Raw genomic sequence first — 25,010 nt, 5'->3', positions numbered from 1 at the left:
TCAGTGCAGTTCACTAAGGACCGACAGACAACCGGGCGCTCTGTGTTTCGTCGTCGTAAAAGCAGACAGAACGAGAGACAGATTCGTGAATAAATCTGCTTTCCAAAGGGAAAATCCTGCAGTTAGCATTCACACGGCATGCCAGCATCTGGTAAGGATCGCAGATCCCGTGCGGGTGAAGGATGGCTATTCAAAGCGGCTGCCACTGTGCGGAAATTGGATAAGAGACTGTCCGGAGCATTTAAAATTCATGCTACGATATCAGTGCAGTGCCCCATCATCCCTTCTTTGGTTTTGATGTCGTCAGGCATGGGACTTCCGGCGCAGGGACAGGGCGAGAAAACGGATGACGGAAGTGGGTTATGCTGAGCCATTGAGCTGCTCCTGCTGCTGGTTTGAATGCTTTATCTATATAACTGCACGCATTTGCTCGGGTTCTCTTACTGAATCGAGCAGGAAGATGAAGGCGCAAAACAATGAATTGGAAATTAAGCATGACCGGGCCGGAATTGCTCTGGTCGTGTGCTGGCAGGGCTGGAAAGGAAGCCCGCACAGCGGACAGTTGATATACGGAATTACTTATCGTAAGAGAATTGCTTTCCCCTGGCTGGGGATAATTAGCTTTAGATTATTTAATAGGGTGACATTTCATTCGGAACTCATCCGTTTCGGAGCGAGAAACTCGAACAAAAAATCGTTCATTGTTGGCGATAAAATCTCGTCCTGCAGCAATTGCGAACCGGGCAACAAGAGTTTATTAGTGCATTCGGATGATGAAATAAAATCAGCGATTTTTTATCGTTTGACACATGCAAACATTTCGATTATCTGTGTTCCCATTCCGTTTGTCAGCGAAACAAAAATTATCATTCCAGGAAAGTGCCAATCGATGATGATAAAAATGGTGAAATTAAATTTATTTTTCGGAATTCGAAAATTGTCGGCTGAACAATCGGAGATTAACGAATATTTTTCACTGGGTGATTGATGGGCAGGTTTTTATTTGCTGCGCTACTGCACCGCGCAGGGAATGAATGCACAAATTAAACTTTACTGCTGAAAGGTTCAATAATCAATGTTAATTTTAATCTGTTGATAAACAGTATATTTTCGGAGAAATTTAATACTGTTGAAATTCATCGGTAGTAACGGCTTAAAAAAAGAATTTCAATAAAACTAGTTTGGAATGATATGATGGAAACTTCATAATATTGATTAATAATAAAGCATTTTTTGTCCTCTTCTTAACATTTTATATATTTAAGTATTTAAAGGATTCCGTTAAGCTATAGAAACCCATGATAGTAGCTCAACCACCAAGTGCAGGGAATTTCTAAAAAAGACTGCAATTTTAGCATTTGCTCATGCCACTTTCCAGTAAATTTCATCAATCTGAAATTTACCAGAACAGCCGGCAGACAAACAAAAGCTACAAATCAAATGCAATTCATTCGAATTATCCTTTTAGCTTCCGTCAATTATCACTTGGTTTTGCATAATTACACCGAAGGAACGTATGGTTTCTTTTCACTATCCATCCTTCATCAGGCGAACCTAATCCTTTAGTTGACGCTAGCATACAAGGAAAAAGTAACGCAACGAGGGCGATTTAATAGACTAGACCCTCTGAAAGCCAGATACATCCGTCCCGCACCAACTGTCCATACATCTATCAGAGCTCGGCGGAAGCGGATTTAGCATTTGATCCAATAGAGAAACTGCTAATGGAAAACTGGTGTCAATTTAAGCGGAATCCCCAAGTTCCTTCCCCCCCCAAGGGGGGTTCGCATAATTCACGCATTGCTTTCGCGTCTTCGAGGTAAGTTTATCTCATTTTTTCATCACCTCTTCGATCTCATCCGTGTTGTCAGCCCCAGTGTTAAAGCCGTCTATCAAAAGAATGCTCGTACGGCGAGGTAAACATCATGAAGGGGGAAGGTGTGCTGGGATTTAGTAAGCGAAGCTCAATTACGTTATCGGCCAATCCAATCAACGGCTCCCATTTATCGTCTCTCTTCGATGTTGTCAAACAACAAAATGGCCAATTAGCGCCTGAAGCAGAGAGCTGAGAGCCGCCACTTGCACCTTCACCGCCGTCACGAACATGAAGTGACAGGATTGGCACTTCAGGCCGGGCCGGGCGTTCCAGCAGATGGGATTCTGCCGGCTGCCGGAGGTGGCTCTAATCAGTGGCATACCGACGCGATGGTTGGGCGTTTAATTTTGTCTGCACAAGATGGTTATTAAACGGAAGGGAGGAGTTAATTGGAAACATTAAAACGGCGGGAGCTCTCGACAGGCTTTTCAATTAAAAATCAGCGGGATTTATGACGGTAGAGGTAGTGGAATGTTTCGCCTCAAGAGTAGGAAATTGTTTTTCAAATTTTTGACTTCCTAAAATGTCAATACACAAAATTGTCGGAATGTTACAAAATCTAAACATATGAAAAAGCAGGTCTGCCGGTCTCTTCCACATAGACTTGGAAACCACTGGACCTATCGACGTGAAAGTTTGTATGTAAGGATTTTTGCAGCCGGAAAAAGCTCTTATGATGCTTTGAGACACATCCCTCCTCCCATTACAATGAACCACAAATTTTTACATAACTCAAGAGCTAATTAAGCAAATGAAACCAAGTTTGACATGTGAAAGTTTTTAGGAACAAAAACAATTAAGGAACAAGAAATGACACTCTAACAACACACTGAAAAGTACCGCGCTGCGGCTGGGACATGTGACCAACCGGGTAAGTGATTTGTTTAGGCCGGAAATAAATGCGAAAAGCCAGCTGATACTGCCATAACCTACGCTGCTATTAATATTGGATCGTCCGTCCGTCTCCGTAACTCGTATTTAGTTTTTGTAACCAGCGTAAATAAACCGATGCTGCTCTCACACACGCAACGTTTTATTCTGTATCGTGTACTGGTTAGGAACGTCAAGCTAGTTTTTTTATGCTCACTGTTGCGTGTTGCATTATGTTGCAACTGAGCGGCTGGGAGACGACAAAGTTCTCCTCATACTGATTGATGAATCGAGTTCAAATTATTGCTGTAATGTCGAATTAATCGCTTATGTTTAGGCATTCTAAAATTTTAAATGAAGTGTAAAATTTTTGAATATTCGTGCAAACAAGCTGTTGGAATTTTAATTCGCTCAAAAAATACGTCATCACTGACTGAACAGAATAAAAAAGCTGGCACTTCCAAAGTCTAGCGCTCGAGGCCTTTCAAGATAATGATTAATCTTTACTTACTTGTTCAGTTGCCGTGAGTGTATCTGCTGTTAATAATCGGCTATGCAGATCGCAAACTTTGTGCTGCCACGACAGCCAAATTAGGCACTCTGACAATACACACTGTAAAAGCTATTTTCACACTTAGTAAATTAGATAGTTGCAGCAGATTTGAATTGCTAGGAGACATCACAGTATGCGTGCTTGTGTTGTTACCAAAGTAAGGCAAAGGTTCGCCGCCAAAGTTCAAGCCCTCAACCGGTCAATCGAAACGTTTGCTGTTGCAGCACTTTTGCAGAAATATGTGATTGGTTTGAGCCGAAAGCAAATTCGAAAAACCAGCTGATACTGCCGCAAGCCGCTACGCTACGGCTAACTAGGTTGCAACAAGTTTTGACAATTTTCAATAGTACAGTAGTTCGCATAATCAAACAACATTTTCTGCATTTGCGCAGAGGCGTGTATAATTTTCCAATCAATTGCCGCAAGAAAAACAAACCGATTTATAAGCATTTAATTTTCATCCCCTTCCCGTAATAGATTTTCAATTTACACCCCTTTATGGTAGGCTAAAACAAACGGTTCTTCTGCGTCAAAAGAGAAAACAATCGTGCAAAAATAAAAAAATCCAAAAATAAACAATATACAGAAGCTGATAAGCTTCACAACGCAGTATAAATTGAAAAACCTAACTGAAAAATATGTAGAATCATACAAAATGAATGGAAAACTAAAAAACCATGACCTTATCCCGGCGGAGAGAAATCAGTTTTAACCTCAAAAAATGAACTTCGAACTTTTATTACCCATCAATTATATGCATAATTGACAAAAACTGCATTGCATATGAACAATCAATTTGTTCTTTAACCACACAGAATAGTTTCATCGTGCATTTTCTAGTATAATTGTTAAACTTGAATTAAAAATAAATAAATTTTCTAGTATAATTGTTAAACTTAAATCAAAGTTCAAATGTCAGGTGATGCCATATGGCATCACTCGCCGGGAATGAGTTAATAATACTGGTCGACAAAAGCGCGAACAAATTTAACCTAGAGCTTAAATATGATGAAAATGTAAGATTATAACTTTCCAACCGCTCCTGTGAATTTTACAGCCATTAACTTGTTCATTCATAAGTGCGTAAAGTCTCCGCAGTTTTTTTCGTGAACAATCGTAGTCGAGACTAATCTGGCTATCAATTATTCTGCGGACTTTTTACACACTTTCGAGCTTACTAGTGGCATCAAAATTCACAGGAATTTTTAAAAAGCTATAATCCTTTATATTTTTCCAAATTAGGCTCTATGGTAGAACCTGTGTTGACCAGTGTAATTATTAAACAATGGAAATTTATGTTCAAAATAAAAAAAATCAGTTTGTCAGAGACAAAACAATCGAAAACTAGATCTTAAATATGACATAATTGAAAAAAATATAAAGAAAAATAAAGAAGAAAAGTATAAATGTTTACAAAAAATGTAAAAACATACCAAGATAGTCAAATATTGGCATAAAAAGTCGAAAACATCGATCATTTTTAAGTTATGCCATGGATTGTAAGAAGAATCAGAGATGCAGAGTATGTCAACAAATTTCAAAAATTATAAAAAGCTATATGTCAGAAATGTTGAAAAATCTCACAGAAGTCAGAACAAGGTTTAAAATAGGTAATACATGATAAGAATAGTCGTCAAAAATATTGAAGGTGGTCAAAAAGAGGTTGAAAATGTCATTGGAAAATGATTTGTGCAGGTCGAAAAATTACACTGGTCGACAAAAACTGGGAATCTTTTCTGTGAATTTTGGTTCCCTTAGTCAACTCAGCAGTGCGTCAAAAATCCGAGGAGTCACTTCTACAATTGATTACAGAAGAGCTACATTAAAGTCTAAAAAAAAAATAAACTGAATATAAAAAACTTGGCTAGGAGCACTAAAATTTACAGAAATGGTTAAAGAGAAAGATTATAGTTTCAATTAAATTGAAAGATTATAGTTTCAATTTTTTCTGTTTAAGCTCCAGGACAATTTTTTTCTCGCTTATATCGACCAGTTGTTAACACAGGTTCCCCCTGAAACTCAAACTGACAATGAATGAAAAGTTGTAGCTTTTCAACCATTCCTATAAAATGTGGTGCCCCTAGCAAAGTTAACTTTGCAGAGACTTAAATGGAGCTTTCCCGAGAAGCGACGAACCCGGCGAGCAATTACTCTGCTGATTTTTGAGGCACTACCGAGTTCGCTACCAAAATTTTTGGGAATAGCAAAAGAGTAAAAATCTTTCACATTTTTGCAGTTTGTGTTCTAGGGCAAAACCAGTAATGTATTAAAAATGAAAAAAAAAAATTCAATAACAAAGAAGCAAAAAATGTCGAAATAAGAAGAGACGGCATAAATGTTTACAAAATACGTAGAAACACGAGGGTCAAAATATGTACATATGAAATAGAAGAGACATTGAAAGTCGAAAAGTATGTCATGAATTGTAAGACAAATCGAAGATGCTCAAAATGTCAAAAAAATTAAACAATTGCAAAAAAAAGTGGAAGAGGTTGTCTTATGTCAATAATATTTTGCAATAGCTTTGGGAATACACTCGATTAGGGTTAATCATTTTAATGGTGTTAAGCGATATATTTTTCCGTATATGTTTCGTATATTATTTTTGCTTTAATGAAATGGAAGGGAATAGCTGGCAAAATAGGTGTGAATAAATTATTTCCAGTGATACCATTCTACAACGTTCGAAAACAAATACATCTCATTCATTCTGGCTCAGAGCGATCATTTGATAAGCTCCACCTTTACTTTTAGTTTTAAAGTTTTTCCTCAGTTTCGTAGCACGGATGCACAAAAATGATTTCTTGTGGACATTCCGTCGAGCCGGACCGATGGCACTCTCATGAAGGCAACAAAATAACATGTATTGTGTCATGTTGCGCGGTTTGGAAGGAAAAAATGTTTCCTTCCCCGTGTCGCATGGATATTAGTACGATAGACATTAGTATGAAGGTGGAAATTCTGCTGCGATGTCAAGCGATAACCGTCTTCTTCAAGACGTTTTACATCCTTGTTAATGTAGTGTTATGAATTTTTTAAAACGGACTCAGCACCGTGAGCAGAACTTGCTGATGCTACGCAATTGCATCAGCATCAAACTGCAATCAAAGTTGCAGTTTAGTAATAACCATTCATTATGCTCTTCCAAATTCATTTAGTAGCCTTGACAAAGGCTGGTTGCTGCAGTTGCAAATTTCATTCAACTATCGCATATATGCCAAAATGACGAAAATCGGCTGGAAACTGACTGAGCTTAAAACGGTTGAAAATGGACAATTTTCGTGACGCTCTCGATGTTTTTGGTTTTTGAAATTGAATCCCTGTAATGAAATTGGTCCCCTGTATATGTTGCCGTAAGATGTAATTCTACGTCAAAACTTAGTTAAATGAGTCAAAAAAATAAAAAAATATTGAAAAATTTGAAAGATATCAACATAAGGTAGAAACGGGTGAAAAAACTTCACGAATTAAAACCAATTCAAAATTTAATAAAATTTGTAAACCAGAATGGATTGTTAAAAATGTCATAGAGAAAAATTCGTTCAGCTCTTAAAAAAATCAAATGACAATATAGATGAAACTTTTAAAAATGTCAAAGATGTTCTAAATATCAAAAACTGTTGAATAAACGATGATAAGCTTAAACATATTCACGAAAACATAAAAAAATGTCAGATTAAATTAAGTGATAATCGTCAAAGTATGCAAAAAGCATCGTACACAAATTAGTAACGTAGGAAGAGAGGGTTAAGGGGGGTCAGTAGAGTTGAGTTTGCGTTACTTATTGTTATATATTGGAAAGAAGGCGAGCGTGGTTGAGATAGTTACGTAACTGTGATATTTTCCTGAAAAAGAAAATTTCGAGTGAGTAAGTTGTAATGCGTTTAAGGGAGGAGGGGGGGGGGGAGTAGTACTATCAAACGTTACGTATTGTTACGTGAGAGATGGTCTAAATCTAAATTTTAAGTATTACGTAATTTGCGTACGACACCGAAGAGCTTAAAAATCCCCAAAAAAATCGTACAAAGTCAAAAATGCTAAGAAAGTCGAAGATGCCAAAACTTCTATACGGCTACAACGGGACTCGTTCAGCAGCCAACCAAAGTTTTTTCATCACTAGCGGACCACTTTTTATTTTAATCACTAAACAAAATCACTCACTACACTATGAATACTTCAATCATTGAAATGTGAATCTCAAATTTCCAAAAACTAGCTTGAATTAGCCGAAATATATGAGATGAATTTCTACAATTCCTAAATTTCAACTGTATGTATTTTCATCTGTTTTCACTGCGTCGAAGAAAATCAAAAGTTGCCAAATCAGTTTCTGTTAATAAGAAAAAATCATACTGAAAATGTTAAATTATCCCGACATAATTGACATAAATGGACAGCACTGCAGTGGTTACCTAGGTTACCAATTTTGCACGTAAACAACTACAGCGGATACTTGGGTAACCTACTACGACGGTTTGTAGTTACGTTCATTCATGAAAGGGTGATTCATTCATGATTGACAGTGTGATGAATATGAGGGCGTCGTGAGATGAATAATTGAGCAGTGATTCGAGTTTTGAGATGGATATGGAAGCGATGTGAAAAATGGTTCGTTTTACAAAATTCAGGATAAATCTGGCTAAGTTTACCAAATATACAATACTGAACGATTCCATAAGAGCACGTAACCATATTTAGTTTATTTGTCCAATGATTTCGTGAAAGTTTGGTGTTTAATCCGTGCATTCTTCGTGAATATCGGCTTAATGAGATGAATAATGGAGCAGTATCCTAACAATTTCGGTAGGAAACGAATAACAAAACTGCAAGAATGAAAACTATTAAAACGGGTTTCGGAATACGAGAAAAGTTACAAATACATTAGTTTTGCTCTATCTCATTAGCATTGGCAAGGGAGGGAACAATTTGTGCTCTGTGAATATGAAAACGTCCTCCACGACAACCGTGCAAATTTCATTCAGCGATTTCATTTAAGTCATTTAAGACTTTTCTGTATTTCAGTGGTGTTGCAAAGATGATAGGAGGGGTGAGTGATGTCAACCTTTGATTTTACAACCGCAAGTCATCAATAAAATTGGTATGTGAAATCTATAGTAGCTGATGTATTTCAATAACTACGAATTTTAGCTATTGCATTACCGTGGCAACGAAGGGGAGGCAAACTTGTTGTTTGTAAACTCTTGAACACCAGAATTGATCACCGTGGCAATTTGTAGGTATACATTGGTTTTTTAGTATGTTTGTGTGACTGTACTTTTTTCGCATCTGTATCAGGAGGACTCCGTATGAATATTTGCGTAAAGGTATTTCGGGTACGAGTGTGGTTTTGCAACATCACTCTATTTTTTGAGATTTTGCTATATCTCAGTGACGTAGTCAGGAGGAGGGTGAGGTAGTGGATGAATGTTGTCAAACAAACAAGCGTGGGTGAGGAAGGAGGTTGACTTTTTCCTATTGCTGAACAGACTGATTTTTGATGCCGATCGTCATGTCATTTTTCATGATTATTTAGATTTTTGACATGTTTAGAACGCTTTCGACCAATCAGAGCTGAAAACAAGGTCAAACATCATCCAGTATGGGTATTTTCTAAACCGGGATTGTATCTAGAGGCCGGAAAATGACCTCAGATGCCATATAGAATTCTAAGTTAACGACTTCCGGTTTCCGAAAATGACCACATAGCACCCAATTTGGATATTTCCGTAAGCGGGATGGTGCTCAGAAGCCAAAAATCGACTCCTTACGTCATTTTTATATCTGAAGTCATTCAAGAAACGAGATGATGCTCAGAGACCAAAAATCAAATCCCGACACCTTTTTGATGTCCAAGATGGCAAACTTGCCGTTGCCGAAATTTTAAAAAAATGTAGAAAAGGTCATCAAAAATGTCCCAGATCTAAAAGCCAGAAAAACTAAAGCAGATCAAATTTGCAAAACGAGGGAGTTAAAAGAGTAGTAAAAATATAAAGAAGGGATACTAATAAATATCAAAAAATTGCAAAAATGTTAATATTTATACTTTATTGAAAGCGTACCGAAATAAACGCAACAAATGGACAAAAATAACAGAAAATGTCAAATTATGAGAAATGCGAAAGGTGTAATAATGCCAGACTGTAAATTGTTTTATAACAAAAATCACTGAACCCATCAATGAAACCTAATGTGTTGCGCAAGCATTTTATCAAATGTCATTGAATTCGGGTACCAAAATCGCGTAACTCCACCAGTAGAAGTCCCATCAATTTCAATTATAGTTCGGTGTACGATGCTGGACACTGATTTCCGGATTTCCAATCTCCGAGTGTCGCATTCATTCGCCACGGAAACAATGCACGGCCAATTTCAATTTGTCTGCATTGTGTTTTATTGCACCGTGGCTGACTGTTTGTTTATGTACATCGGCTAATCCCAGCCAGACCCTGGCGAACTGACCAACAGCCGAGCCGACACAAATCGTGCCTTTTTGATGCCCGTTTTGTTTTTTTTTATTTCGAAATTCAGTATTTGTTACTATTTCCTACGGCTGGCAATAACAAAACGCACTGGAATTCAATTGATATTTATTGTTGCTCTGATTCATATTTACCCATGTTTCGACGAATGATTGGTTGGGTTGCGCTTCCGTCTGTCTGACCGTCCGTCCGTTGGCCCGTAGTTGGCTGGTATCCGGTTGCTGAAACTGTCACCGGGGTTCGACACTCGGAGAAACACGCGCACACACACTCACACTCTTCTCTTATCGGCTGCTGCTGTTGTTGTTGTCGTCGTTGGTGCCGGTTTTTATTTTTCGCACGATTGCAGAATGGAAACGAATTAATTCATCCAATCCACCTAATCCTCCCTTCCCACTTGGAACACTGCTGCACTGGTACTTCCACTTGATTGAATTATAGCTTCACTTTCCCGCACAAAAAACCCCTGTCACCACCACCCTAAAACACTTCACTTTTGTTTATGAAATATAGCCTGAGCTCACGGTTCGTTTGGTATTGATTTGTTTGCCTGTCAAGGCACACTGCGCTTAACTGGTGCTTTGTTTTTTTTTTTTTTTTCATTAAATTTTTCCAACTCTCTAAGTACTAACAGGGTAGAAAGAAAGGCATAGCTGAAAAAATTACCCAAAAATATGGACTCCCTACCAGCACCCAAAATTGGCGAATGACGGATGGTTTCTGGTCACCGGATCGGAACGGTGCTTTGTTGTTCCCATTGATTGAATTATTTCCGTTCTCACCGCCCGTCCGTCTGTTCAGCCGCCGTTGTTTGTTTATTATTCAACCGGACCGAGCCATCCGGGAGGCACAGGTTCTTAGTTCCACATAAATGCAAGCGGAAATCGATCTGTTTCGTGGAATTGAAAGCTTGTTCAAGGCTAATATTTTGTACGTAAGGGAAAAGGTGAACACGTATGTTGTGTGTGTGTGTGTGCGGTACCGCACACAAAAGCAGCGTATTATTAATCAAAATGAAATTTGAATTGCGAGTGCATTACAAGGCTTACCAACTGAGCCTGAGTTAGGGAGAATTGTTATGAATGTTCGCACACAGACTGTAGCTTCAGCACAGATTAGCTGGTATTATGAGCGAATAGAACTTGATAATTGCTTGGCACTACAACAATGACTTTACAGTACGTCTGTTTAATCCTTTCAGATTAAACAGTAATTAATAGGATTCAATCTAGTAATTAATGAAACGTTTCAACTTGATTAATTTGCTTTGGGGGGATCAAAGTTCATTCTCCGAAAACGAGAAATTCCTTCCGAAATTGGTTCAGGAAATACTTTAAAATAGAACCAGCTAACTGTTGCTTAACACCTTTTTTGAATTTTTTTCACAATAATCCAGCTGTCCACGAGCAGTAATGTTAGATGCAATGATGGTGATCGGCGATAAAATCGGCGATAAACATTCGAACTTTTTCAGCGTGTGAGTCAACTTCGTCTCTCAGTCGGTTCTAACATTTATCGTACGATATGCTAGTCCGAGTGAACCAATTCGGAGGTTCGCTGAGATAATTCATTCTCTCTCAGAGATGGAATTTCCAATAGCTCTACAAACCGATGATTCACTCTTCGCTGATAGAATCCAAGTGTCAAAACAAAAGGGAAAAATCGCGAGACGATAATTATCGGAAAAGAGAAGCGATTGCGATCGCTTGAACAATTATCCCCCTTTTTTCCGAGTCGCAAGTGTTGACAGTAAAAAAGGTTTTTCATCGTGTAACAAAATGTTGCCTGCTGTTGTCATTATCAACTCAATGTTCTTTTGTTCGTCGGTTTTATTTGCATCGAAGGTTTGTTCGCTGATGTATGTTGGCCGTTATCAAAGTTTTTCTTAAACAAGCAAAAAACCTGCACAAATTTTGGAAAAAAATCCGCAAATATAAACAGATTCGAAAAAAGCTTGCAAGCTATGCACAAAGTAACAACAAATATTTTCCATTTGAAAAAAAAAAACAAAATCGGCAGCGGACTCTGAAAATCTGCATTTCACAGACAATTCTGTAAATCTGGTATCCCTGTTTTGTGCTGCCTTTTAGTTGGTCTAACGCTTGCAGTTTTTTCCCTCTCTGAGTTTTTGGTTTGCGATACAATTTTACGATTATCGGGACACTCTCAATCACAAGGTGATTCAAACCAAAAATTTTCGTTCCACGGCTCGATCGGATCTTCAGACGATAATGAATTACCTATTGAAACCGATGAGAGAATCGAGAAAGCGTATGAACAAGCGACGATAAACTCGCATACAGTTAACAGGCTATAAAGTTCACGGAGTATTCTTTCGGCAGTTTATTTGTCACACAAGTTCTCTTCTCGAGAGACGATACAAAACATCGCGTATTATGCGTGATCAGAATCCAATAGGATTCTCTCACGATAATTCTCTGATACGACTTTAACCATCCTTGGTTAGATGTATGTATTTGACATATAATGGACATTGCAAAATTACTAGATCCATGGATTGTTCTATTGAATTAGCACCATATTATGTTAAGCTTACAGGTCTGAAAGCCTCAAAAAATGCTAAAACTATCGAAAAAGATACCAAAAGATTGTCAAAAGTAGTAGAGCAGGGCCAAGTGTAGCAGAAAAACGTTCAATATTCCCAAACATCACCGAATGAAATGTTGAAAAGTTTCCGAAACAAGCAAAAGATCTTTGCAGAAGTGTTCGTTTTGCCAAACGCCAAGTAACAAAAAAACTCAAGTGACTGTGAAAGTAATGTACGGCTAGTTCCGATAGAATATATAATAAAATCGGTGCCAAAAAAGTGCCGGAAAGATGCTGAAAATTGCCAATAATTTCCAAAAGTGCCAAAGTGACAAAGAAAAATGATGAAAAGATGCAATAACAAAATGCAAAAATTTTATAGATAGGTAATTCTATTTGTTGCATAGTGTAAAAATGTTAAACAAATGTTGAAATAGTTTCAATAAAGTATCACATTAGTGTCACAAAGTGTCGGAAAGATGCCGGAAAGAACAAACAAAATATTCTAAAATTGTGAACTTTCTGGCAAAGTGTGGCAATATCGAAAAAAAATAGAAAAAGTGACGAAAAACACAAATTACAAAATATTGGTAACAAGTGTATAAGAAGTGTACGGAGTTTTAATGTTATATAGATGTCAAAAGAGTGTAACAAAATGAATGAAAATACGAAAAATTGTAAATTTCGCCGAAAATGTCATAAAATGAGAAAATGGTACAATGACAAAAATGCCAAAAGTGTGTCAAAGTATGCCAAAAAAATGACAACAGTTCATCAAATGCTTGGCATTACAGTATCATATAACAATACTGAAAAAGGTCAAAATGGTCTCTAAAAAGTGTCAAAATGAATCAGAAATGTATGAAAAATTGTATGCAAATTGTATCAATTATATGAAATAAGAATGTGTTTTCGAAAGAATGTGTCACAAAAAAAAAACAAAAAAAAGACCAAAAAAAATGATTAAAAAAAATCAAAGAGCAGAAAAAAACCCATTTAAAACATGTCAAAACTGCGAATTTTCAATACGAGTTCATAGTACAGAAATTTATCGTAACAGGGTAAAATGTCAGAGAAAATTCTTCCATTCTTCGCCTACGCTATATCGTCTAGTTGTTGCAGAAGATCTCTTCGTAGGTATTTGAGACAACTACAAGGGTCTATTTCATCATTACATCGCAATTCCGTTTATTCATCGTCTCCCTACTGAAAACTAAAAAATAAAACCAACCGTCTTTTTAAAGATTACCACTGAAGCAGTAAAAGCATGTTTTAGATCTTCAATTGAAACTGAAATATGACATAAAATTTTTATCGACAATGATTCAGTTCCACCGTCGCTGTGTTGTTCTGGTGACGCAGTGGGTACTCTACCTACACCTGTGTTCCAGCAGCCTTCAACTTTTTTTTCGAATCTTCAAATCTATTATACAACGATGAGAGGCGTGGATTATCAATTATTCATTGGAAAGGAGAGTTGAAAGAGAGTAATTACTACATGAAGAGTTGAAATTTACCACTTCACACCATCAAATCGAATGTACTGCCAGGTCTATTGCAAGAAATACTTTGACACAAGACAGCCTGTTACAATTCTTCGTTGACCTTGCGGTCGTGTCTCATAAACAACGTCTACAACTATTTTTTTTTATTTACTTAAGTACCAGAAATCTGTCGAAAAGTGCTAAACCAGTGCCAAAAAAAGTGTGGAAAAATTGCCGATTCAGAGGAGTTGTAGATCCATTTATTCTAAACAACTTTGCTGAAGAAAGCTAGTCTCTATCTTGCAAACTTTTCGCGGTATGATGAATTTAATATAGCAAGTTAGGGTGCTGCTGAAAAATCTAGTTTTTCCGATGTAACTTTTTTATTTTTGATTTTATCAAAACTTGGTTTTCAAACAACTTTTAGGTCTTTTTGAAGTGCATATTTTCTCTGAATACTTGAAAGCGCTATCTCATTCACAAGAAAAGTTATTAGGTTTTTCCCTTTCAAAATACGCCCTTTTCAAATATTTATATCTATTTAAATAGCAAACACAAACTAAAGCTATTGATTGCATTTGAAAGGTCGTACTTTTCTGTATATAATATCTAGAATTTAGAGGGTGGATATTTTTCTATCTCAAATAAATCCAATTTGAACATTGCGGTTTTAGTTGGATCTCTCGATACATGTCACATACATGCTACTTTTATTGTTTTGTATTTTATCGGTCTATATCACTAAACCCAAGATCATAATAAATAAGATGTTTTTGAATAGTTTTATGACTCATGAGAGCCGTTTTCATAGAAGTTTGCAACACTCAACTGTATATTTTTATAGGTATTCTGTTTGTGTTGTGTTTTCAGCATGGTGTGCAATGGAGGAATGGAAAATAGGTTAAAAAAAATATTTTTTTCAGCGTGTCATTTCCGATTTCGCTGAAACTTCTCACAGTTGTTCTTTTTTGATAATAAGGTAATTTTATGATATCCGCTGTTCATGTTGATTCGAGACTGCTGTTTCAAAAAGGCCTTACCAAAATGGTGACTGATTGATAAATATTTCTATATCAGGAAAACGGTTTGTTACGGTAGTGTCTTCGGAAAAGTTGTAGATAATAATTTTATCCATACAAAAAAACATACACTAAGATCGCTTTTTACGCGAGTGTTTTAAGCGGATTCCGGAATTTATGCGTTTTTTTTTACTAGGATTCCGGAATTTACGCGGTATTTTTTCATATGCGGATTTCGGTTATTCTTCGCTCGGATTGCAGAATTTACGCGGATTCCGGAATTTTCGCGGTTTCTTTTTACGCGGCACGTATTCCTCGCGTAATAGCGAAGCTAGTCTCTGTCCAATCACTCAGCTTCCGGTTCTCGAATTCTGGATTTACTTTATATAAACACCTACTGTTTAAATTGGTTAACTTGTGTGTTCTTCTTATTTTTACAATTTTCAACGCATATTTAATTTCAACAGGGTCAGTATAAAAATGATCCATTATGGTACAAAAAACAGCGCGTTGGAATTGTATAATGCTCTTAGTGATAAATTTTCAACATTGTAATGTGTATCTAGAAAAAAGGCACTGATGAAAAAGTTCAGAGTGAAAATGTCAAAATACTCAAACGTTTATAACTTTTCTGTTTTCCATTCTATCCTTACCAAATTTTGACAAATAGTAGTGCATATTGTCATCTACAATGTGTAAAAAATTAGATTTTCAAAAAGGTACTTTTTGAGATATTTAATATTTTGTGACAAGTTGGAAAATTTACCACAGAAAAGAAAAATTTTCACAGTGTACATATTTTATCTAGAATCGCAATTTTATTACCTACACCTTTGCTAAAGACACCAATTCAATCAAACAAGCCGTTTTCCTGATAAAGAAATTTTTATCCAGCAGTCACCATTTTGGTTAGACCCTTTTGAAACAGCAGTCGCGGATCAACATGAACAGCGGATATCATAAAATTACCTTTTTATCAAAAAGGAACAACTGCGAAAAGTTTTAGCGAAGTCGGAACTTGTCGATCAGAATCGAGTTGCGAAGTAGCATGGAATGACTCAATTAGCGATTCTCTCCTCTCTCACTTTGTTTCGTTAATTACAGTGTCAATATTGAAGTTTTCAACGATTATTTGCCACAAATTGAAAAACAAAAAATTGCCTACCTTACCATGCAAAGAATATCATAAAAAAATTGGAAAATATCTTAGTAATCAGTAAAAGAGCAAGTAAACAAAGAGAGTCTCTCAATGTTACTTAGATTCTTTTGAAAAGTTATGCGAGAAGTATTGAAGATGTGTAAAACCTGACAATAAAATGCTCTAAATCTAGTGAACAACAAAAAAAAACGTATTGAAAAAAAAAATTCAGCTGTAAAAATGTGCAAAAACTGTCGAAAAAAGTTTAACTGTCACAAATATGTCAAGAGGGGCAGAAATGTGATCGATATATAAGAGCATAATTTTAATTGAAATCTTCAATAAAGAAATTTGTTGGAAAGGAACAGTATCAAAAATTTGTTAAAAATGTCAAAAGAGGTAAAAATGCTTTGAAAAAGCTTTGAAAGTGTAAAAAAAAATGTCAGCATCAAAGCAAATAAGCTGGTGGTTTCACCTCAGAGATTCGCTAGCGTATAGTAGAATATTTTTCACTGAGAAAACAACTGCTCTCACACTGGTGGACGACGCACGTGCTTGACGAGAGCAGTGAATCGTGTGTATCTGAGGAGCATGCAGAAACACCGCTGTTGAATCTGAAATATCTCTTTGAGAGTTAGTATCAAATGATGGGAGCAACTAGGTAGGAAAATAGGTTGCGTTGCATTTCGAAACAATAAAAAAAAATTAGCCACCCGTCACGTTAAAAATCAACGTGCAAGTGTTGAGAATATTTAAACCCTGACAAAATCTTTAGATTGAAGATGTCATAAAAGTCAAAATAAAGTCAGTAAAATGCCAAGAAAATTGATATCGATATCGAGCAAGTCTCAAGAACGTGTCAATAAAATTAACCTTGTTTTGGTATCAAAAAATGCCGAAAAGTAGAGACAAACTACTGTTAAACAAATCAACAAATAAAAATCTCAACAAAATATCACACATATGCCAAGAGAGTACGAAATTTGAAAACAGTGAAAAAGAAATGGGCTGAAAGATGCCGAAAGGTGATTGACATTTTTTTCTCTCTGCCTTTGAGCGTTAAAAAGTGCAAATTAATTTTAAATAGTTGAATAATGAAAATGTAAAAAGGTTAATATGTGAAATAACAAAAAGATATGATCGGGACGAAGTTTGCCGGGTTAGCTAATATTTCTATAAAATGTCAAAATGGTGATGGTATGAAAATAAGTAAATTGTATCAAAATGGACGAAATAAAACTACTTAAAGAATATCAGAAATTACCAGTTAACAAAAAGATTTCAAAAATTTGAAATTAAATAATCAAAATATACCGAAGCAAAATAAAAGTAAATACTAGATCCTTGAAATGTGTCCAGCATTGCCAAATTGCGTATTAATCTGTCAAAAAATATAACATGGAGATAGCACACCATAAGAAACCAAAAAAATAGTCTTAATAGAATGTCGATAAATGACACTGTCATAACAAAAAAAACATAAATTCATAAGCAAAGTAAAAAGGATTCAAGGAAATTTCATAAAAGTCGTGAATTTCAAAAAAAGTGCCAATTAAATATCAGTAACGTTTGAAGAAAACTTCAAATCTGCCGCAGTAAGCTAAAATGTAAAAAAAAAAAACAAAAAATCAAGTGTTTAAAATAAGCATGTTAAAAATGCAAAAATGTGGTTAAAATTCCACAAATGTGTTCAAAAACTGTAAATAAAAAAAAGTTGCCGAATGTGCAATACAATTATTCACAAAGTGTCAATAAAATGATTGCCTTCTTGTGCCAAAAAGTTTTGAAATTTTAAACAATACCAAATAAGTACTGGAAACAATGAGGTCAAAAATTGTCAAATAGCTGTCACAACTGTGAAGAAACGTATAAAATGACTTGTACCATTTTGCAACAAATGTCTAAAAACCATTGTGGAATAGATCTTAAAAAAATGTTAAATATTTACAAGATGTCGCCAACATTTCCAAAAATTTGCAGAAAGTGGTAATAAAATAATGATATAGTATCAAAAAAAGCCCAAAAATGTTACCTTTTTTAAGTCAGAATAGTGTCATGAAAATTAACAAGTCTCAAGCAAGTGGTAAGAAAATTAAAAAAAAAATTACATTTGTTTTAGTGAAGAAAAGTGGTATAAAAGAAGGGCTTAAAGCATAAACGAAATAGTTTTTAGTTGTTATATAATATCAACTAAGTAGAAAAAAGCGACAGTTTTATGTGTCCAATGTGTGTCTTCAAAGTTTAAAATGACGGAACAATTAATTACATGAAGTAATGGAAAAAGTAACGAACAAGTGTCAAAGATGTAAGAAAGTGTAAATCTTACAAAAATGTATCAAAGGGATAAAAAAATCTAAAAAATGTAAATCATGTCAAAAAAGGTATAGCAAATTGTCAATCAAAAAACGTATTAACAAGCACGAATAAATTAAATTATCTCGAAAATTTTAACTGATAGTCGAAACTTGTCACAGCAAGTTTAGAACTATAAAATATGAAAAAAATTGAAAAGATTAAAAACAAGTAATTTGATGACAAAAATTAAAAAAATGTCACAAAATGTCACTATGTTGACCTACGATTAACCAGAAAGTCACAACAGTTCAATCAAAATTTGTCAAAAATAGGTGTGTTAATAAAATTATGAACCTTCATTGAATTAGTGAAATGCATAAAAATAATATAAATAACAACTCTAAAAACTGTAAAAAAGCAATATATTAACACAAACATTTTCAAAATGGGTAAAAATAGAAATGGTCAAGTGCTACTAAAATCAAAACAAGTAAAAATTTTGAACAAGAATCAATAAGAGAATATAAAAAAGAGTAAAATTCAAACTGCCGAGAGAGCGACAGTTGACAGAAAAAACGACAACATAGTCTAGAGAATCAAAATAGATTAGGCAAACGATTAAACAAAGCATTCGGAAAAAGTGTCGCAAATTGATTAAACAAATGATGGCAAAAGTTGATACAAAATGTTCAGAAAGGATCAAAAAGAGATAAAATTGTCAAAATAGCATCCAAAAACGTCGAACAAATCTAAAGAAGAGAGTCTAAAAAGTACATCAAGAAAGTGCCAAAAGATTCATCAAGATCGAATCAAAAAGTGCTAAGTCATAGAAAACCTGTCAGTAATGTTCGAAAAGCAATGTCAAATTAGTGCATGACAAGTAATTAAACTGGCAAATATTGCCAAAACGTTTTCAATGAAACAAGTGTAAAGAAAATCTAAAAACCATTTTTTTAAATTGTCAAGAATAGTAAAAAGTATACGGAAGAGAAAACACTATAAAACGGCAAAACAAACACAAAAAAGTAAAATAGAACACAAACACCAAGAACTTATCGGAAAAGTGTCAAAAATGTATTAAAAATGATAAAAGAGGTAAAAATGTAAAAGTGTCATCAATGTCACAAAAGAGTTTCGAAAGTGTAAATAAGATAGAGGCAAACGTAGAAGCAAAGAGGCTTGTCGTTTCTCCTCAGAAAATCACTAGCGTAAAAGAGAATATTTTTCCCTGCGAAAACAACTGCTTTCACAGTGCTTTCACGTGCTGGCTGGAATAGCTTGCAGAAACTATCAAATGAGGGGAGCATCTAGGTAGGAAAGTAAATTGCGTTGTCTACTTTGCATCTCCGATTCAGCATTCACGCATGCTTCGAATGCTCTCAAATTTATCTTAGCAGTGCAGTGCAGTGTATTCTCACTAGAATGATTCACCACTCTCTGTTTCGCTCAGCTGTGGTGTAAGCAGCAAGCGTGTTAGTTTTTCTGCGAGCAGCAGAAACACAGCGCTAAGCAGAAACAAAAAGTGTAGTGCAAAAAATTAATACTCATCCACATATGAAGAAGAATAACAAGCCAGGAAGCAAAAATTGGGGTAAAAAAGGCCACAAAAGTATGAAAAAGCATCAGCATCAAGTCACAGAAATGTTAAAATGTCCAGCAGATGTGTAAAACCAGCTGTAGCAGAGATCTGTGAAAAGTGTTGAATATTGACAAAATGTTGCCAACATTCTCAAAAGTATCTAAAAAGTGTCAATTTAGAGTTTATATAGTATCAAAAAAGAGCCAAAGTGATATATCCAATGCTGAAAAATTAACATGTGTCAAACGTAGCAGTAGCAATCAAGTGCCAATAAAATAAAAGGCATTTGTTTTAGTGCCGAAAACTACCGAAAAGTGTTGAAAAAGTGTCAAATCAGTGTCGAAAAGATGCCGTAAGTTGTCAAAAACCTGTTAAACAAGTGTTGAAAATGTCCAAAATCTGTCTAAAATGTCAAAAATGTCTAAAATCTGTTTAAGAAATACATAACAAACTGAGAATTTGGCAAAAAATGTGCAAAAAATGCATTGCAACTGTAAACTATTGCAACTATGAAGTTGAAAACTATTGCAATTGCAACAATTGGAAAAAAATGTTTTTTAAAAAGCGTCAAATATTTACAAATTGCGTAATTTTTTTTTTTTGAAAAATAAGGAAAGTTGAAAATATAATAGAATCAAAAACAAATCCGTCGATAAATAGGGTATTGAACGTCTCCGGCAGTCAGAGTCGGATTTGAGTGATGGGGGGCCCGGGGCGTATTTTTTTCGACGAAGTGAGGGCTTGAATTTGGTGCATACTTTGATTAGAAAATCAGCAACCACATGGCGCTAGTGTGCATATCTGTACTACTTCAAGAAAAATGCGAATCGGTGCTTGTTTTCCTATTTAGTTTCGCCAAATCACGAAGTAGTCCGGATATAGTTTCAAGTACACTAAAGTCGCTTTTTACGCGGGGGATACGTGCCGCGTAAAGAAATCCGCGTAAAAAAACCGCGTAAACTCCGGAATCCGCGTAAAAAAAAACCATCGGTAATTTTGCATTCCGAGTGAATACCGCGTAAATTCCGGAATCCGCGTAAAAAAAAAACGCGTAAATTCCGGAATCCGCATAAAAAAACTCGCGTAAAAAAAACCGCGTAAAAAGCGATCTTAGTGTATTTTAAACTCAATTTATCTCGTGAATTAAACCGCTTAGAAAACTACGGTATTCACAAGAGATGTTCAGAAGGTCAAGGGCCTTTGGTTGGCTAATAACCTAAATAAAAATTTAGCCACAAAGTAGTGCTAGCATACATGAAGTTATCAGTACTCTATTGTTGCTTGAATTCGTGAATTCAACCGCTGCGGTCTTCGGCAAAGCTGTTCGGCATTGTTTTGTCGGGAATGACATCACTACGAGACGCTAGTATGTGTTTAGTTTTAAGTGTTATAAACTAAATTTATTACGAGAATTCAATTACTTGGAAAGTTGCTGTATTCAGCAACTCAGCGATTGAAATTTCTCAGAATGAATTGAGGCCTTTAATTAGCCGAATTGTTTGAACTCTTTTGACCACAGGTTTCTGTCTGTAGTGATACAATTCTTTCGAAACTTTGAGTAAATTAATTTCCTTGGCATAACAGAAGTCACGAAGCGTTAGCATTCCGCATTAAACTTGCCACCAACAAGAAGCACCCGAAAATTTTAAAAAAACATGTCAAAAAACTATGGTGTCCAAACCAGACAAAAGCTTACGAACATAAAATTATGTAAAATAGGTGTCAAGCAACAGAATGGCAAAAACCGAGTTGGAAAAGTTTCGAAACCTATTTGTCAAACTACGGTAAATTAAAGTAAAAACTGAAATATACGACAGACCGAAAAGGTAATTCAAGGCAGCATGCATAAATCTTATAAAATGGTGAATCAGTAAAGTTTCTAACATTTCAGTGTCAAAAAGTATCAGAAAAGTGTCGGTAATCTTCAATAAGTTACTTCAAATTTTGAAAAGAGTGCCTAAAAATTGTCGTGTCAAGTTTTATAATAGTAAAAAGGATTTGGAAATGTAAAAACGATGAAAAATGTGAATTAAAGCAACGAAAATATTTTTTTTGAAAAGTGCATAATATGTTAAACATGTGTAACAATTTGAATATAAAAAAAATGTTAAAAATGTGACCCATGAAGGATCCAAAAATAATCAAAAATATCATGGCGATTTGCGGTTGCAAATAGAGAAATAGAGATTTCAGAAAGAAAAAGAGATTCCAGTACAAGTTTCAAAGCTTCACGGACATGAAACATAAATGCTAAAAAACAGAGATAAAGGAATAGTGCCAGAAGTTTTCAAGAGTAAGACGCTATGTTTTTTTTTTTGGCAATAAATTGAAAGATGATATGAGGCTCAAATGTATGACTCGCGAAATGTGTCAAGTATATAAACATACCACGACAGTAAAGTAAAATAAAATTCTTACAGTTGGCATAAATGGCTACAGTGTTTTGATTTTCGTGAAATGTTGTTTCGAGCTCAGTTTGCACTCGTAAAGTTAATTCACGAATGTTAATGTCTACCTTTTCTACCATTTAACTGATGGGGTATGTATTTAATTGCAGGATAAGAGATATATATGGTAATAAATTTCATTACACATCGTTCAATGCTGTTTTCTTTATCATGCCATCGCCCTTCTCGTAAGATCACGAATAACATACGAGTGAATCTGTTTTTAAACATGATATCATTTCGAAATCAATGTTACACAAAAACAAAACCCGAACACCTCATATGTTGGGCAAAGTCACTTAATGCATCATTCGAAATAGATAAATACACAAAACGAGGGGCCACTCAATTTAAATCGCTCCGGTATGGTGACACAAAATGTATAGCCGAACGTCGATTGCCGAATGCACTCGGAATGCCCCCCTTATTGTCACATTGTCAGCCTGAGTCATGGCGAAAGAACGCACCGACCACCGCCGCTGCCGGGCCTTGGTCACGGGTGTTCTCGATCGATGCCTAAATTCACTCTCAGCTGTCAAAAAAGCCCAACCACCAACAAACTATTTCACTGAACGGTAGCTAGGTAGGTAAACAAATTTGCGCAAGCGCCCTCACTCACGAAACCGGCACAAACCAGGTTTTCCGATCTGATCCGTGGTACGTAAAACAACAATAAACGCTCTCGCGACGACCCGTTCCGGACGGTGTAAACGATCTAACTGTTGTTTTCCTTCTTCGCCAGCCAATGGTTTCCCATGCCGGTGCCTGTGCATCATGTGCATGCTATGCTGACAGTCTACCTACCACCACCACACTGAGGCAGAGGCAGACTTAAAACCCAGAGAATCTTCCGGCCACCCACTCCCCCAGCCCGGATGATTGGTGATTCGCACGCGCGCCCACACCTAAACAAGAGCAGTACACTTTTTCAAATTTTATACCCAAACACCAGTGCTGCCAAGCTTTAGCTGCATATTGTACTAGATAAAACAAACTCTCAACAGTGGATTAAGGTCTCCAGCATGGTAACACTGCTGCAGCAGTGTTCGTGCGCACGCGTGCCTGCGCTGCAACCGTTGATCAAAGGTGGTGACGGCGGTGGTACTGGCGCAGTCGAAAAGGTATTGTGCGCGCTCTCGTTTTCGACCGTCGCACAGTGGTCTGTAACTGCATAAAGTCGGAAAAAAGTCAATTTTTTACTTTAATGCATCGAGCAAGCCCTATTCGGGAATCATTTATTCAGAGTTTAAGCTAGTGAAAAATCATCAGAATGTTGGGATTATTAATGTTGTCATACATTTAACTTAGTTGAGAAAGTTGGCTTCATGTGCACTCACGTCTTGTCTATTTTTACGTTGTTTACTCAGGTGATTTATTACAGAATGCAGAAGTAGTAATGAAGGTTACAATAGTGTCAAATTGATTGTATGGCCTTGCTCTAGCATTCTTACAACTTCAGTTATCCTTTTTTAGAGTTGTTTCATGGGAATAAGCTCTCCACAAAATGAGTATAAAATAATACTTGGCACTCCAACTTTGTGTAGAGTTTTAAATGGTATCCCCGCCGATACCCGCACTCATTCAAAGACTATAATGTTCCCTCGTGCTCATAGAGACAGGAACAAAAAAGTTTTCTGGGCAATTTTCGCCGAAACGTTCACAATATTAAGAACAAAAACGTGCGTGCGACGCGCAAGCGGACATTTTTTAGCAAGCAATGTTAGCTTAGAACGCCACTCATAAAATTAAAATTCAAACTACCTCAATGTTGATAGCCGTTACGCATATCTTAACTTTGTTTGATATACCTGGATCGTGAAGTTCGACATTTTCTGGGGTTTTCTTCTTCAACATGCTATAGGTAGCCGTACATCAAGTTTTTTGAGATTATTTGCTAAATTTCTCAAAAAATACATCAGGTACTAACTTCATATACAAGGAAGAGTTTCTCAAAATACTATTCTCTACAAACTTCCTTTAGACATTATCCTTCTATTTTGCTTCCTTGAGAAGTTAGTGACAGCGCCGCCCTAGTGGTGAAATTTCGAACTACATAGCCATTACCAAAAGTTGACCGATGGTTTCACGATCAACTTTCGAGAAGACATCGTTCATTTAGGAGGCAACCCTGAGAAGTTATTAATTTCGCCCTGATTTCAGTCCTTTCCGACCACTGTGCGTCGTCGCACACTGCGCTCAACTAACAAAACTGGCAAAAACTTTTGAATACATTTTTCGGCAGTGATAGCATAAACTCATGCACAGTTAAACTGAGTAACCTTTTCGCCAAATTTGAATTCAACTTGAATCTGCTTGCTTACAAGAATTTGAGTTTTTTTTTTGCACCGCACACTCTGATCGATTGAGTTTAAGTGCATGCCAGCGATGATGTGATGCGATGAGTTTCGTTTCTAAGATTGAATTTATGCTTCCAAGGGACAATGCAACAAACTGTTGCAGTAGACGCGGCGTGAATTTCATTGCAATTCGATTTTTATGCAATTGTTGTTATGCAGGATTCACACTCAAATCTTACTCAAGTGTACTGCACTGTCAGTAGGGTTTACGTGCAACCGAGAATTGATGTGCTAGCAAGTTTTAAAACTTACTTGAATACGAGTGCAAAGTCACACTGCCTACTCTGCTTTTCGGTTTTCCTATGAACCATTTATGAAGTTTCTCAGCCCCATTTAAAATGTTTGAATATTTTAAATCTAAAAAGT

The 25,010-nt window shown here is 36.0% G+C and overlaps 1 protein-coding gene across 2 annotated transcripts in view; it reads right to left on the bottom strand.

Moving 5' to 3' along the window:
- Window positions 1-23,037, bottom strand: part of LOC129717900 (uncharacterized) — a 201,648-nt gene extending 178,611 nt beyond the window's left edge. For both annotated transcript variants that reach the window (XM_055668169.1, XM_055668170.1), the window contains exons 1-2: window positions 22,922-23,037; window positions 9,913-10,405 (exon numbers count right to left, since the gene is read on the bottom strand). In XM_055668169.1, coding sequence (XP_055524144.1) covers window positions 9,913-9,916 — 4 coding nt within the window. In that variant the 5' untranslated portion in view covers window positions 9,917-10,405; window positions 22,922-23,037. The remainder of the gene's footprint in view (window positions 1-9,912; window positions 10,406-22,921) is intronic.
- Between the last annotated feature and the right edge of the window lie 1,973 nt (window positions 23,038-25,010).

Source organism: Wyeomyia smithii, chromosome 1 (genome assembly GCF_029784165.1).
Source record: "Wyeomyia smithii strain HCP4-BCI-WySm-NY-G18 chromosome 1, ASM2978416v1, whole genome shotgun sequence".
Lineage (NCBI taxonomy): Eukaryota > Metazoa > Arthropoda > Insecta > Diptera > Culicidae > Wyeomyia > Wyeomyia smithii.
Note: the sequence above shows the minus strand (reverse complement) of the source record. Positions and strands in the feature narration are given on the sequence as shown.